Source organism: Anopheles maculipalpis, chromosome 2RL (genome assembly GCF_943734695.1).
Source record: "Anopheles maculipalpis chromosome 2RL, idAnoMacuDA_375_x, whole genome shotgun sequence".
Lineage (NCBI taxonomy): Eukaryota > Metazoa > Arthropoda > Insecta > Diptera > Culicidae > Anopheles > Anopheles maculipalpis.
Window position 1 is genome coordinate 41,075,189 of NC_064871.1, and position 15,317 is coordinate 41,090,505.

The 15,317-nt window shown below is 44.1% G+C and overlaps 2 protein-coding genes across 8 annotated transcripts; one reads left to right on the forward strand and one right to left on the reverse strand.

Annotated features, from left to right (window-relative positions):
- Positions 1 to 2,639: 2,639 nt before the first annotated feature.
- Positions 2,640 to 8,830, forward strand: LOC126557005 (catenin alpha). Of its 7 annotated transcripts, none has more exons than XM_050212626.1 (9): positions 2,640 to 2,802; positions 3,028 to 3,926; positions 4,003 to 4,839; positions 5,150 to 5,216; positions 5,886 to 5,953; positions 6,051 to 6,232; positions 6,744 to 6,990; positions 7,107 to 7,229; positions 8,663 to 8,830. In XM_050212626.1, the coding sequence occupies exons 1-9, from the start codon at positions 2,649 to 2,651 to the stop codon at positions 8,825 to 8,827; spliced, it is 2,742 nt and encodes a 913-aa protein (XP_050068583.1). In that variant the 5' UTR covers positions 2,640 to 2,648; the 3' UTR covers positions 8,828 to 8,830. The 7 variants fall into 7 exon arrangements, with proteins under 7 accessions (XP_050068583.1, XP_050068586.1, XP_050068585.1 ...); XM_050212629.1 differs by having other exon boundaries at positions 6,744 to 6,984; XM_050212628.1 differs by having other exon boundaries at positions 6,744 to 6,984; positions 7,107 to 7,223.
- Positions 8,831 to 11,341: 2,511 nt separating this feature from the next.
- LOC126557029 (endoplasmic reticulum metallopeptidase 1-like) lies at positions 11,342 to 14,571 on the reverse strand. The gene is made up of 2 exons (XM_050212668.1): positions 13,105 to 14,571; positions 11,342 to 12,583 (listed from the first exon to the last, which is right to left on the reverse strand). The coding sequence occupies exons 1-2, from the start codon at positions 14,569 to 14,571 to the stop codon at positions 11,342 to 11,344; spliced, it is 2,709 nt and encodes a 902-aa protein (XP_050068625.1).
- Positions 14,572 to 15,317: the final 746 nt, after the last annotated feature.

Genomic DNA, 15,317 nt, shown 5'->3' on the forward strand with positions numbered 1-15,317 from the left:
GATTTTCCCGATACCCTCCTATTGATTAGTTGATGAATTGAAGAATATACTCTGATGCCAAAATAAAGTAAAAAATGAACTAACGTGAACTTGACGCATGTTCTTTAAAACATATTCACACAACAAATACACAGCGACCTTTTCCTTGGTAATATAGTAATTTACTAGAATTGCTGATACCACGTTTTTGGATAGTCAGTTCTCACTACGGGGAAACGGTCCGGATAAGAATTAAAATTGAGGAGATCATAACGTGTCAAAATTGAGATCATTATGTAGTAACAACGTGCAGAAACCAACAGAAAAATTGCATCAGACATAATACTGTGCTGTCCGATACGAAAAACATGTCAAACCGGCACCCGGCCATCATCTCATTGCTGTCGCGATAGTTGGCGCATGATCAATAGCGACCAGGAAATATAACCTCTGCCCGCGATAGACAAGCGATGAGACACAGCCAGCATGCTAACAACCATCTTCCCCACAAAAGTCCACCCATTTGCAAGGTTAGGGTGTGCCGATAGTAACTACACGCAGGATAGCACAGCGGCTTTCGCTTTACGGTGTTCGTTTCATGCGTTCAAAGATTAATTATGTTTGCTGATGCCAATACATTGACCATTTCCACGCTTTTATCACCAGACAAGATGTTGCTTTTTTGTGCTGAACTTTCTTGCCGAGTCTTTTGTTACAGTCAGCTAACAAACAAATGCCGGCTGGCTGGTACCCTCGACCTGGTTCCAGGTGACCTTCTCGCCGATAGTTTTCCTACACCTACGGCTCGGTTGGTTTGGCCTTTATCTTGTTTTTTGCTTTGACATAGGCATACACACACGAAAACTTGCAATTTCTTCAGGATAACGGTCCATCCGAGCGGAACCATGTGCTCTAGAGTATCCTTAAAAATATAATTATAGCTTAGCACGACTTGGATAGCTTCTAGTTGTACTTACCGCGCGCTGCTTCCTGGTCCAGAGTAGGCTTCGTTGTTCCGTGGAGCGCTTTGCACGAGAGCACAAATATGCTGCCAGCAGTTTGCGTGCGACCGTTTTTAATTATACTCTTGCGCCGTGAGCCAGGGGGACAAGGAAAGCAGCAACAAACACACAAGTAAAAAATTAAAATAAAACCCCACTGTTGGGGGGAAAAACTACTGAACCACGCGATGCAATACGGAGACGATTGGGGGGGGTTTCGTCGTACTTATGCGGCCCGGTTTGAATCAACCATTATCCGAGTCCACTTTTCGCTACACTGCAATAGGTAATGCCGGCCGGGCTCTGGTTATACGTTTTGCTGTGCGCATCTATCCGACAAGAACGGAATGGTACGTCGAAGTTTCCCACTTCGTCGCACTCGGGTACGCACCTACGCACCTGCCCGTTTCGTTTTTTTTTTTTTTCGAGACCGATGGGCGACTTTGACCTATTCTTTGTCGCGCAATGTACTGGATGCACTTTCCCACGGCTAGCAAAAACACATCAACGCGATCGATTCCGCTTATGATTCGGCACGAATTAAAGCGACCGAAAACACTACACACTCACTCATCCATCAGCTTCCTTTAGATCCTTTTTGGTTTCTGGGGGAGACCGCAGTTTGTACCTCATGTGCCCGCCGCGCTTTAGAAAACACAGAATACAGAAAGGAAAATGTAATTCTTGCCCGGCAGGTTAAATATAACTTTTTCCGGTAGCGGAACTATTCCTACCACAGAATTTATTTCAGTCCCCGCTTCCTGCAGCACAAAACTTAAGAGGACCTTCCGGAAGATGACGAGAGATTTTTAACACAAAAACGAGTGTTCGTTTTTTCCGACTTTTCCGAACCTTGCCTCCTTTTTTTCGCAGCAAAAAAGGGCTTTGACAGGCAAATCGGCTATTGACAGCGAAATGTTGTGAAAGAAGGAGGAAATGTCAAAGATGGTGTAAATTTAGTTATTTCCCATGTCCCTTAGTTTATTATGGACGAATGTTTGATTATTTACGCTCACTGTGCTCTCTCGCGCGGGGGGAAGAGCGAGAAACAAATAGAGCAAGGTAGAGATAGAAGGTGGTGATATTTTCTCTCCATCTCGTTCACGTTCGTACGATTCTGCTAGCTACTCGTTTCATTTACACACATGCACACACAGTAAGGTAGAGGGTGCAGAACAAAAAGACGTTTCTCAAAACCATTCCAACGCGTCACACCCTGTTGGTGGTGGTTGTGTAGAAAATAATATTTTTCCAGCAGGTAAAATCTACCGAAAAGCGAATTCTAAAATTGCACGAAAACATTGCTAAACTATTTAGAATTCGGTCAAGATCAATTTTAAACAGTGGACAGTGTTGTGCGCTTGCAAAAAGTGTAAAATAAATCGAATCAAAAGTTACGGAGCGCGCGTGCGTGTATGTGTGTGAAAAAGCATAAAGCAAGCAAAGCCATACCTTACAGACAGAGTCGCCTCTGGAGGGTGACTAATCTGATGTGAATTCTGCTGCTACATTTTGTGGAACACGGTGAACGGACAAACAAAAAGGCGTTGTGTGATTCAGAAAAGCTGACTTTGGCTAACAAAGGCTCCGAGAGTGGCGTGTTTGAGTTTTTGTAGGTGAAATTGTAACCGCGAACAGCAACTTTCTCGCAGTTTCCCCCTTGGCACGATGGAAACGCTATCAAATTTCGGCCAAGTGGCACTGAAATGGGACCCAAAGAATCTCGAAATACGCACGATGTCGGTGGAAAAAACGCTCGAACCGTTGGTACTACAGGTTACTACGCTCGTGAGTACGAAGGGTCCGAGCAAAAAGAAAAAGGGTAAGTTTCTGCCCTGTTTTGGGTCCGTCCCACAGCTCCGTGTCGAATCGTTCATGCGGAATTCCTTCTTCCGGAAGGGGCTACCGATTTGCATGCATTTCAACATGGAGCTATCAGTTTGTGTGACCCTCATTAATATCATTCTACTTTTTTTCATTGTATCTCTCCACCTCCGTCGACGACCACCTTGCGGGAATCAATCGTTCTGTACATTGCATGCTTCAGGCAAATCGAAACGCGCAAGTGCGTTAGTTGCCGCCGTCGAAAAGGCCACCGACATTTTCATCGAGCGCGGCGAACAGATTGCCTATGAAAACCCGGACATCACGCAGGAGATGCTGTCCGCGGTGGAGGAAGTACGTAAAACGGGTTCCGCCATGAGCATTGCAGCGCGTGAATTTTCCGAAGATCCGTGCAGTTCGCTGAAGCGCGGTAATATGGTCCGTGCCGCCCGGAACCTGCTGTCCGCCGTGACGCGTCTACTCATCCTAGCCGATATGGTCGATGTGCATTTGCTGCTAAAGTCACTGCACGTTGTCGAGGACGACCTTGACAAGCTGCGGAACGCTTCGTCCCAGGACGAGCTGATGAACAACATGCGCCAGTTTGGCCGCAACGCAAACGAGCTTATTAAACAGGCCGCTAAACGGCAGCAGGAGCTAAAGGATCCACAGCTGCGTGATGATCTGGCAGCGGCCCGGGCTGTGTTGAAGAAACACTCTACGATGCTGCTGACGGCGTCGAAGGTGTACGTCCGCCATCCGGAATTAGATCTGGCCAAGGTGAACAGGGATCATATACTGAAGCAAGTGTGCGAAGCGGTTAACACGATTAGCGATGTGGCGCAGGGTAAGTCCTCACAGCCCCAGGATGTATACGTTGGGGCGGGTGAGTTGGCGGCCGCTTTGGACGATTTCGACGAGGGCATTATTATGGATCCACGGGCCTACAACGAAGTACGCTCCAGGCCATCGCTCGAGGAGCGACTGGAGAGCATCATCAGTGCAGCGGCCTTAATGGCGGACGCGGACTGTACCCGGGACGAGCGGCGGGAGCGAATTGTTGGTGAATGCAATGCCGTACGACAGGCACTGCAAGACCTGCTGTCTGAGTACATGTCGAACGTAAGTTGCTTTTAACGACTTACATTTCTCTGAAAGGTATTGTAAAAAAAATCCCTTTTTCCCCTTTTACCCTCAGATGGGCACGAAAGATCGCACACCGGAATTGGAGCGTGCCATCGGGCACATGTATCGTAAAACGAAGGATCTACGCCGTCAGCTGCGTAAAGCCGTTGTCGATCATGTTTCGGACTCGTTCCTGGAAACCAACATGCCCCTGCTGGATCTGATCGAAGCGGCACGTGGTGGCAACGAGAAGGTGGTCCGCGAGCGGGCCGACATATTCACCAAGCATGCAGAAAAGCTGGTCGAAGTGGCAAATCTCGTGTGCAGCATGTCGAACAACGAGGATGGCGTCAAGATGGTACGATACGCCGCGGACCAGATCGAAACGCTCTGCCCGCAGGTAATAAATGCGGCACTCATACTGGCCGCAAGACCCAACTCGAAGGTAGCGCAAGAAAACATGGAAGCGTACCGTCAGGCCTGGGAGAACCAAGTGCGTATCTTAACTGAGGCCGTCGATGACATTACCACGATCGACGATTTTCTGGCCGTGTCGGAAAATCACATCCTGGAGGATGTGAACAAGTGTGTGCTGGCACTGCAGGAAGGCGATGCACTGGATCTGCGCAATACGGCTGGCGCCATACAGGGACGATCAGCACGCGTATGCAACGTGGTGGAGGCAGAGATGGACAATTACGAACCGTGCATTTACACCAAGCGTGTACTGGAAGCGGTAAAGGTACTGCGCGAACAGGTGATGTCCAAGTTTGCGCAGCGTGTCGATGTAGCCGTCGATGCGTTATCTTCGAACTCACCAAAGGATGTGGACGAGAACGATTTTATCGACGCGTCCCGTCTTGTGTATGACGGTGTGCGTGAAATTCGTCGAGCTGTACTGATGAACCGGGTAAGCATGATTTTTTGGAGTAGCAGTTTTGACCGACCTTTCCCGTTTCTAGCGAACCACCCCCCCTACAAAGTAATTTTTTGAGTTGAATATTAGAAATAATAGCGAAAAAAGAGAGATTGTCATAATTATCTTGTAGTATGTCACATGCACAAGATTAATTTCAAATGAGGTGAAATTGCTAGTCAAACGAATTGAATTATTTATCGCCTTCCCAAACATGACTAAGCATTAGTTTAGGGCATCTTCATGACGTACATAAACTTATTATTCCCTCATTATTTTAATCCGTTTATATTTTGCACAAAAGGATGAAGAAGATTTGGATCCGGAAGATATTGAAGATGAACAGTACACGCTCGAAACTAGGAGCAAATGTAAGCAAAACACACAAAATAGACCAACCCTGGCATTCTAGCTGTATGCGTAGTTCATGTGTCCATGTGCATTGTTAGTTGTGTTTGCGGCATCGTTTTTTTTTTCAAACGTTTTTTTTTTTTGTTTTAGTTCTTGTGTTGTAACATTTATATTACTTTATTTTCATTATTATTTATTTCCACCCCTTTCCCCCTGTTTCTTTCTATGTCATTCATTGCACGGCCTGTGTTCGTTATCGTTCAACCAAAACGCCTGGAAATGGTTATTGCTTGTACTCGGCTCATTAATGTGTGTGTTTGTTCCTGTGCCCATTCTCCTGTGTGTCTGCATATGTTTTGTTGTTTTGTCGATGGTTTGAATTGTGCATGTTAAAATTCAGAGTTCCGACGAGTTGGACACGGACACGGAGTTTGAACCTGTCGAGGATATGACTGTCGAAACGCGCAGTAGATGTAAGAATATGTTTCATCTGTTAATTTTTTGTTAAATGCATTTGCATAAATGATTTCTACTTACGATCATTTATGATGAAAAAACGACGTTTCATGGTAAAAGTAGAGCTGTAAAATATTGCATGTAGTAGCTGTTTAGAATTGTTCGTCATCTTGTGTAGTTAATTAATAAAAAAAACTCCCCAACAAAACTAACACGTTCCATTCCTTCGACAGCGAGCGCACATACCGGAGATCAAACTATTGATGAGTATCCTGAAATTAGTGGCATCACAACCGCTAGAGTAAGTTTTACATTCCATTTTCTTTCGTTGTTCATCTGGGTTTTGCTTCTTTTCGTTTTCAATCGTTTGACCCCACAATCAATCATTTCCATTCCAGGAAGCTATGCGTAAGATGAATGAGGAAGACAAGCAGAAGATTATGCAGCAAGTTGAACTGTTCCGCCGTGAGAAACTGACCTTCGATTCAGAGGTCGCCAAGTGGGACGATACCGGAAACGATATCATCTATCTGGCCAAGCACATGTGCATGATCATGATGGAGATGACGGACTTTACGCGGTACGTGGGTAGAATTGGGCCTGTTGTCATGTCTTAACCTCTTAACAAACTGTTTTGGTCGTAACGATCTGAAACTCCCTTACTGCGACCCTTGCCAACTATATTTCTTTTATTGAGGTCTTAGATGTATTGCTTCATACAAGGTTTAGCTAGAAATTTCATATGGAATATTTGGATGCCAGTGTTTTTCAAATTTGGGAAATACGTTAGTCAGTCTGTACTGAAGTATTGATCAGTAATTTGGGCTGGTACATATCCGCATTAATATTAATCGTATCAATTACAGTGGCTTCTTCGACCATGTTTTCTCTTTGTAAATCCCTTGGTTCAATTTCATTCTTTAAATATTCTTTGGACGTTTTCTTCAGTAACTTTCAACGATCGTTTATTGCCATATTACAATCCTTCTATATGCTTATTAGCTAATTAGATTATCGATAATTTCGATAAGATTTTATATGTTTCTCCGTTCGGTCAACGATATTTATGGCTTATATGTTTGTGCAAACAGAGGACGTGGCCCGCTGAAAACGACGATGGATGTTATTAATGCGGCTAAGAAAATTTCCGAAGCCGGCACCAAGCTGGATAAGCTGACGCGCGAAATCGCCGACCAATGTCCGGAAAGCTCGACCAAGAAGGATCTGCTCGCGTATCTGCAACGCATCGCCCTGTACTGTCATCAGATTCAGATCACCTCGAAGGTGAAAGCCGATGTGCAGAACATCAGCGGTGAACTGATCGTGTCAGGGGTAATGGTGAAATTATGTTCCGATTTTTCTTTAGTTGAACGATCTAATCTACCCTTGACCTCTCTCTTTCTTCTTCATTGTCCGGTGGTTATCGTTCCGTGCCGTACCGGTTCTCTTTACAGCTGGACAGTGCGACCTCACTCATTCAGGCCGCAAAGAATCTGATGAATGCCGTCGTGTACACGGTGAAATATTCGTACGTTGCTTCCACGAAGTACACGCGACAGGGAACGGTTTCGGTAAGTGTATGTGCATAATGCCGCATGTTTGTTGCGCTTGGCTGCGGCTTGAGCGTCGAAGCGAACAAATATCAAGCAATATATGCCTATTTAACTTTATATCATAATTGTGTCCTATCCCAGTGGTGGCGGAATCCATTGGTACCATGCCAATAAGATTAATTCACATTTCTTTCTTCGCAATTCGTTTTTTCTGCTTCCTGACTTGACGATCCGCTGCAATCCTTTGCAAAAAAAAAAAAAAATCGCTCTCACCGTGTGCTATATAATCACGCAATACGGCATTTACTTTAATATTCTGCTATTGACAAACAAATTCGCACATCCATCCTATTGTGTGTCCGCCGTACTTGGACAACTATTACTGTTACGGTGAAATTTGCTAATCCTAGAATTACGTAAGTTCCTTCAAATCTTACCATCAAGCTCTGTCTTTTCATCAGCATCTTGAATTCGTAAACAGTTTTGTTTTACTGTAATTTTCAAAATATTTGTTTTGGTTGATTGAAAACAAATAGTTATAGCTGTGTTAGCTATAGCTTCTTTTGATTTTTGTCATTTTAAATTTCTTATTAACGAACATCATCAATCATGCTAATGGCCGTTGATTTTTAATTCGAAAACGTTATTTAAGCAAATCATTTCATACTCAGCTACGTCGGTATAATTTGCTGTACAAAAAACATTGCTTTTTTCTATCGTTCATACCCACACACAGACACACATGTAAGATCCGTTTGAAAATCAAATTCAGACCGCTAACGTAATAGAACCACAGTTTAGAAATTGTTTTCCTCACCACAATACAAATTTAAATCGTTCGCTATCGCTCGTTCATCGTATATTTTGTGTCACTTTTTTATGATTCATTCAATTGCTAATATTTTTTCAAACGAATATTGTCATTTCTCAACGTTTTTGCTACTATGATTGTACTCGTATGCATTAAACAAATAGACAAACTTTATTTGTTGATGATATCAAAAGTATTATTAAAGAAAAGTAAAAGTTATCGTTTAACAGATAAAATTCTGCTTGAATCATATGTTTATATTGTCCCAGACGTAAAGGCGACTCTTTCGAGAGTTTCGATCGGTCTTTGTCCGGCTTTGCCAAAAAATGATAAAAATGATTTTAAAAAAGACTCCCTATAACGGGTTTGCTCAAAAAAGTCTTTTAAACGATACTGAGGGTTGTCTTCTTTATGGATGAAATGGAATCAAAATAAGAAAACAAACTTCAAATATCAAAGCTACTATTATCCACGTTGTAAGGTAGATAGCTAGAACACTGAGCGCCATTGTACGAAAAAGCAATCCAACCAGTCCATTGTTTAATGCATACGTTAATATCTGGAGCGATGCAGTTCATCTCCAAAGTAGTGGACAGCAACATAAAATTACTGTAACTGACCAACTTTACCCTTGTTCTTTCCCCAGTCACCAATCGTCGTGTGGAAGATGAAGGCACCAGAAAAGAAACCACTGGTGAGGCCCGAAAAACCGGAAGAGGTGCGTGCCAAGGTACGACGTGCGTCTCAAAAGAAAACACAAAACCCTGTACATGCGCTTTCGGAATTCCAAAGCCCTACGGATGCTGTCTAAAAAGTTAGCCACCGTAATAAACTTCCTCCGTAGCGAAGGAAAACACAAGAAAAGACATGACAGACAAAGCAGGCAAGGCAGACTAGGTAGGCAGGTGCTATTTTGTTCTGTTATTCGTACTTCGATCGGACTAATTGCACTCCAACCGGCCACCATGATGCATTTGGCATTTTGATGTGTAAAGTTGGATAAAAAAATGTGGTAGAAGTTAGGGATAGCAAACGAGCTAATAGCGTGTGCGCAGATACTGGGCAGTACGGAACAACAATGTGGTTGTTTTATTTTAGAACAAATGGTCAACAGCATGGACTGATGCACAAGCATTCGAATAAGCAAGCTCTAAGGCGCTTTACAACATTGGTAATCAAAAGTTCTTCAACGAATTCTAGTAGAGGGTCGAGTTTCAAAACATGTCTATTTTTTTCATTTAAAAGCTTCTCGACATTCGACTATTTTGACTATATATTTATGATACTTTTTTTTGCACGTTATTTATTATTCCCCATCTTTTAAAACTTTCTGTCAGGCGGTAAGATTTACAATAAATTTAATAACTTTTTTTTGCGCAATCTTCGTGCATTAAGGCCTTCAAATACCGTAGGAAGAAGAAAGCTACAAACATGCCACAGTCACTTTCGATCGAAAAGATGTATTGAAATCAGTTGTTTTTATTTTATTAGCGTATAAGACAGAGTAATTGTATCAGTATTGACTGTTTCGTCATCCAAAAAAAAACCCCATCATAACATCGCTGCAAACGAAAATGATAGAATCTGCAAACACAGGGAAAAGTAAATCGGAAAGTCGGAGGTGTTGCGTAGCGCAAATATATAAGGCCAAAAAGAAACTAGGAAGTAAAAGTAAATTGTTCGCGATAAAAACAATATTTTAATCATAGAATGATGTGACAAGTCGCATGCCCGCTCTCTTTCTCTCTCTTAGTCGCTTTCTCCGAGTTAGTAGAGAAAATGGCATAGAGTGTATGGCAGAACTAAGCTTAAATGATAGCAGCTTTAGCGAATCCTCAGGCTAGTGGAATTAAAGTTGTTTATTGAAACAGCAGCAGCAACAGCTCATCGGTATCGCGTTGCATTTACTACAATCCTTAGTATTTGATCGCGATCGTGCAAGGAGGGTTAACAGTTTTAATGAAAAAAGAAATAAAAGCGTGCGTGTTAATGTTTTAGGGAAAAAGGGCAGGTATTCGCGTATATACTCACCTTCAGCTACCACCATCAATTACACGAATATACACCTCGAGGTGTAACCTTCACGTTCCAACTCTGTATGTAGCGCTGTTAGCCTACAGCGCGCTCTAGAGTTTCCATATATATTATATATATATATAGTTACATACACTCTTAATGCTATAATATATACACAGGCACACATAAACGCTCCGGTAAGATAGCATTAGCTAATAGGGCGACCGGAGGATTTTAACAAACCACAAGATAATTTACACGAACCACTTACATACACACATGTACATCCACACGAAAACATTTTGGCGTTAGATGTGGTCAGATGTAGTAGAAAAGATAACTAAAGCTGGGGAAAAAAAGGGGATTTTTTTTGCTATGTGGAAACTAATGAAGGAACAACAACAAAACGATTTAAGAAGGAAAGATATGTTCACTAGCCCCTCTAACCTCGGGGCAAAAGATGCTTGCGGAGATAGATCTGTGTGTTTGTACGTGTGTGTCTGAAATATAAAATGTTAGACGAAAAAAAAATCGATGGCAAATGATTCTATTCTAATATTTTAAAGTAATATCACGGTGTGATCCAACACAGTTCTGAATGCTGCTTGTAAGGTTCTGTTTCGTGCACCATTCTGTAGCCTTGCAAACTTTGTAAAAAAATTCGTCAATATACGGATAACAACTTGCGATCTAGAAGACTCCTTCCCTTGGTCGGAGGAAGCGTAACCAAGCTGAGCTGAGATGTCCATACTTCCAGTCTCCAGTGGACATCTTTACGGAGGCTAAAGCCGGGAGTATGCGATGGTTGGGACAGGTAGTGCAAATGACTCATGTCCCATCAAGGCCAGCGTCCTATTTGTCATGAGGCGTGAAGAGGATCGCAACGAGCTTGTTGCTTAGATTTAGTCGAGGCGATACTATCAGATTATGGATGTGATCGTGGCCGTGGCTTATGAAACGCATCCGAGAAGATAGTTTTCTGGAAACAGTTAGGAGTGCTCAACCTTGAGCATGCCAAGTAGTAAAAGAATATTATCTTTTCTCAAGATTAACATCGGTCTACCAGGTTAACTATGGTCTGTTCCTTGGACCTTTATTTGCACGTGTCAGATAATTGTGTATCATTAAATTTCAGTCATTTTATGCGTTTATGTTTCGGTCTGATCCTGCCATCCTTCAAGGCTGACAGTTTCTGGTTTGAATGATGATCCCAACCAGGAACTTAATCAACGGTAGCCATTATTAACCAAAATAACCCACAAATTTTCCCAAGTCTCTTCAATTCCTATGAGTTACAATTGATATAAACTTAAAAACTATAAACGTTCACCACAGTAACTGCTGGTACAACATGTGCCCAGCCAGGGAACGACGACACAAAGCGACTAAACTCGTCACTGAAGTGTTGGTGATATTCCCAAAAATTAGACGTAACACTTATATCTACCAAATGCGAAACCGGTTCAGTCTGGGGTTTAGCTGCTTCCAGCTCCAGCATCAATGTAATCGGCTCTCCCGCCAGTCCATGGGTGATCACTACCGAGTATGCGCTATGTCCTGCGGCTGTAAGCTGTGCCGGCACGTCCGTCGTGAGATTCCAGCCCTGTAAGGTTACGTTGCGACTCGGGCGTACCAACAGCGATGATTGAAAACTTCCATTCAAGCTAAACGTTAGCTTTATCCGGGAACTGTTGGAAGAATGTCGAACAAGCTCCCATCCATTCAGTGATAGCTGCACCATGTCCGGTGTGTTTGGGTGGTTTTTGGGTTGAGGTGACCAAAGTGAAGTAAAGCGCACTGCTGAACTTGGCATCCCACAGAAAACTTCCGTTGTGCATTCGGGTAGATGCGTTGGTTTTAATGCGTTCCTACCGGTACCATTCCCGTAATGTGCTTCAAGCACATCCCGGACTGTACGCTCGTTGTGACGATCCCATAGCCGAAAAAGATAACCGGCGTCCACGCGACGGAGGTCCTGCGTGTTGTTCGGTTGGAAGAATTGACGAACGGTATGATGGACAAGTATGCGTTGCACCTTTGGGGTGTCCGCGGGTGTGACGCCTGGTGCAGTGTAAGGGAAACCGACCGGCGTCACCGTTGCAAGCGTTACAGCGACCAGAAATAGGACGAATAGCGTACTGATGGTACGATACGGATGACGTAGCAAGTTGATGAGTGGCACAAGGAAGCTGGTGGCGAAAATGGTACATGCTGCCGCTACAGTACCGATGATGAGATCTGGATTATCGGTCGCTCCCGACCGTCCCGTGATCGGTATGAAGATGTTGGTGAAGATGTGATAGAACTGTGTTGTCCAGAGCAGGGCAACACTGTGTACGCTTAGGTAAACGATGAGCCAGTAGCCGGATGCGAGGGATTGTAGCTTTAGTACGGTGATTAGTATGGTGCTTAAGAGAGACAGTGTAAGCAGCACAGCGATAATGTACGCCGATCGGAGACCGTATGCAGAGGCTCCAAGGGTGATCAACGACCAAAACAGCGATACACCAGTAATGCGAGCTTGAACCGTCAGTGTTAGGGGCAGGACAGTCTGTGAAATGAGTAGTGAAAAGCATGGTACTAAATAGTGATGCTCAATTTTTCCGAAATCCGGAATTAAACCGGAGTAAATACTTCGGAGTTTACCCCGCAGTAATTACTCCGGATAAGTCCAGTGTAGTCTCCGATATTAACTCCGAATTACTCCGGAATCAACTGCTGATTTTGCTTGGGATTCAAATCCGAAATCGAAGTCGAATCCGGATTAATTCCGCTTATAATGTTTAAGTGTGCCAGATACCAGTGCGAAATTACTCCGGAATCGAAAGCGACTTCGATTTCGGGTATGAATGCGAAGTAAAATCAGCAATTGATTTTGTAGTGCTCACCGGAGTTAATATCGGAGATTACTCCGGAGTAAATTCCTGATTCATTCGGAGTAATTTCCGGAGTCTACTCAGGTTTTTTTTTTTGTGTCGAACTTGGAAAAGATTCTTTAAACCACTCCGATGTTCCCACCACAAGTACTAAATAGACTTATTCTATTTGCATTTAAGTTCTATGCCTACTCACCTTCGATTTATTGAATAATCTATGAAATTCACGGTGAACAATAAGCAGCAACACCGTTGGTGGCACACAATACAAGCCGACCACGAGCCAGTTTGATGAGTACCACGACATCGAACGATCCATAGCGCGATCTAACGCGAAAGCAATGGCAAGATTTATACCTATTGCTGCTCCAGCGCCGACCAATGTAGCCACAAATCCATGCAACATTTCCAGTGCCATGGAACGCCAGTTACCCCAACCGATGCATACAAGCACACTCCAACAACCAACCACCAGACCAGCAATAGATACCACTATGTTCAGCACCGTACCCTCGATCGCCGAGTATGAGACGAAAAACATGCCCAAGAAATCGAAAAACACCATTCTTGCGTCGGAAAACGATTCATCAACACTGCGGGCCAACTGGTCGCCGTTGGCAAGAAGCCGCGTCAACGAAAGAATGTTATCACCCGTGCGCTGTAAAACTGCTGGCTCGAGGTACTTCACCGAATCGTACCGCGTATGGTACCGGTATCCGTTAAAGATGTGAGCCAAGTCCAATCCCGGTATGAATCCAAAATCGCGGAAGATACGAAAATCCGTATCGGACGGTATGATCCCTAGCTGGAAGATCTCTTCACCGATTGCCTGACCGAATGGATGGCGAACGGCACGTGCGTACGCTTCGATTAGCCACGGATGCTGTGGATCACTCTGAAACAGCAGCTCCTTCCCACCGGATCCAGCCGATTCAAGGTTAAGAAAGGCACGCACCTGCCGAGCCCACCGGTGCCCGGTAATGAACCCGTGCGAAGCATGTAGTGGCGTTTCTTCAGCACCATTAAACAGAAACACGATCGAATGGCGGTTTCGTTCCGGGGTCCGTGATAAGACGCGCAAAATCTCCAACATCACAGCACAGCTACCGCAATCATCGCTCGCACCCGGACTGCTGGCAACGGAATCAAAATGACAATTCAGCATCAATGCATGCTGATCATCGCGGCCAGCAAGCTTCACGATCAAATTCTGCACCCGCCGATAAACGCTCGTCATTTGGCTGCCGAAAAAATTGATCCCATAGTGGCCCGACACAATCTGCTTTTCGTACAGCACTTCCTGGGCCGGATGGTGGGATGCGTTCAGCAGGGCAAATTCATGTTCCAGCACCTGGACGGCTAACTCTTCGTTAGCACGAGATCCGGTCGGTTTCGGGCCGAGAGCATCCAGACGCGTAAGACTATCCCAGGCCCGGCCACCATTAAACGCGAACGGATGATGGGCAAGATCGGCTACGGTTAGGGCCGGTGGCAGATAGAAGAAGGACAGATAACTTACTGTACCGCAGAACGCTATCAGGACAATCAGCAGCAGCCCACCGTACCAGGGTAAATGGTGAATGTTGCGATCGTAGTTGGATCGCTCCTTCGATTTCATTTTCTGTACTGATGATGGTGATGGAGACTGCAGCAACTGCTCCATCGAAAATACGATTTAAATTGTCTTTCGTTCTCAATTTCGCGCGAAGGCAAACAACCAGCGGTGCGTAGCAAATTACACGACGAAACAACTTGTTTCCTATGGGTGTTTAGGAACCGATTTACCGCAACTGCTGCTGCTGGCAGCCGGTTTGTTTATTACGGCTCCAATTATGACAGCTAGAGAGAGAGAGCTGTGCGATTTGAACGTGTGTGCGTGAGCTTGCGTACAGTATGCCATCCCGAGTAGTGGAATGTACTAAAAATGTGTGTTTGCTGAAAATATTTTGTATATATATTTTTGTATACTTTTAATATTTTTTCTAAATGTTCAGTACTTTTTTTATTACGTGTACGTAGTGTGCCAACATCCTGGACATCCCAGTCCTGAATGCTGCCTTTAAGATGTTGACCCGAATATTCTACCAATCTGGATTTGCTGGTCGCAATTCGACCAACCACCAAACCTTTATTCTACCGATCCATACGCACCTCATTGACTTCAAGGCGGGCTATGATACTATAAATCGGACCGAACTGTGAGACACCATGCAGCAATACGGATTCCCTGGGAAGCTGTTACGGATGTTCAGGGCCACTATGGACGGGATGGAGGACTACAACACTAGACCGAGTTTCCTGGAAACGGATTGTAGACCTAGTCATGTTTATGCGACTCTGATCAGGCCAAGATACCTGGTAGAACTTTCTTTCACGATCCTAGCTCAGCATAGACTTTTCACGTAACGG

What these genes read in the sequence shown, in the direction of transcription:
- LOC126557005 (XM_050212623.1), top strand. Translation starts at nt 2,649, where the DNA reads ATGGAAACGCTATCAAATTTCGGCCAAGTGGCACTGAAATGGGACCCA. An exon ending in TGTCGAAACGCGCAGTAGAT is followed by an intron (nt 5,670 to 5,885) that starts GTAAGAATATGT and finishes TTCCTTCGACAG; the next exon opens with CGAGCGCACATACCGGAGAT. An exon ending in TGATCGTGTCAGGGGTAATG is followed by an intron (nt 6,991 to 7,106) that starts GTGAAATTATGT and finishes TTCTCTTTACAG; the next exon opens with CTGGACAGTGCGACCTCACT.
- LOC126557029 (XM_050212668.1), bottom strand. Translation starts at nt 14,571, where the DNA reads ATGGAGCAGTTGCTGCAGTCTCCATCACCATCATCAGTACAGAAAATG. An exon ending in GATTATTCAATAAATCGAAG is followed by an intron (nt 12,584 to 13,104) that starts GTGAGTAGGCAT and finishes CTCATTTCACAG; the next exon opens with ACTGTCCTGCCCCTAACACT.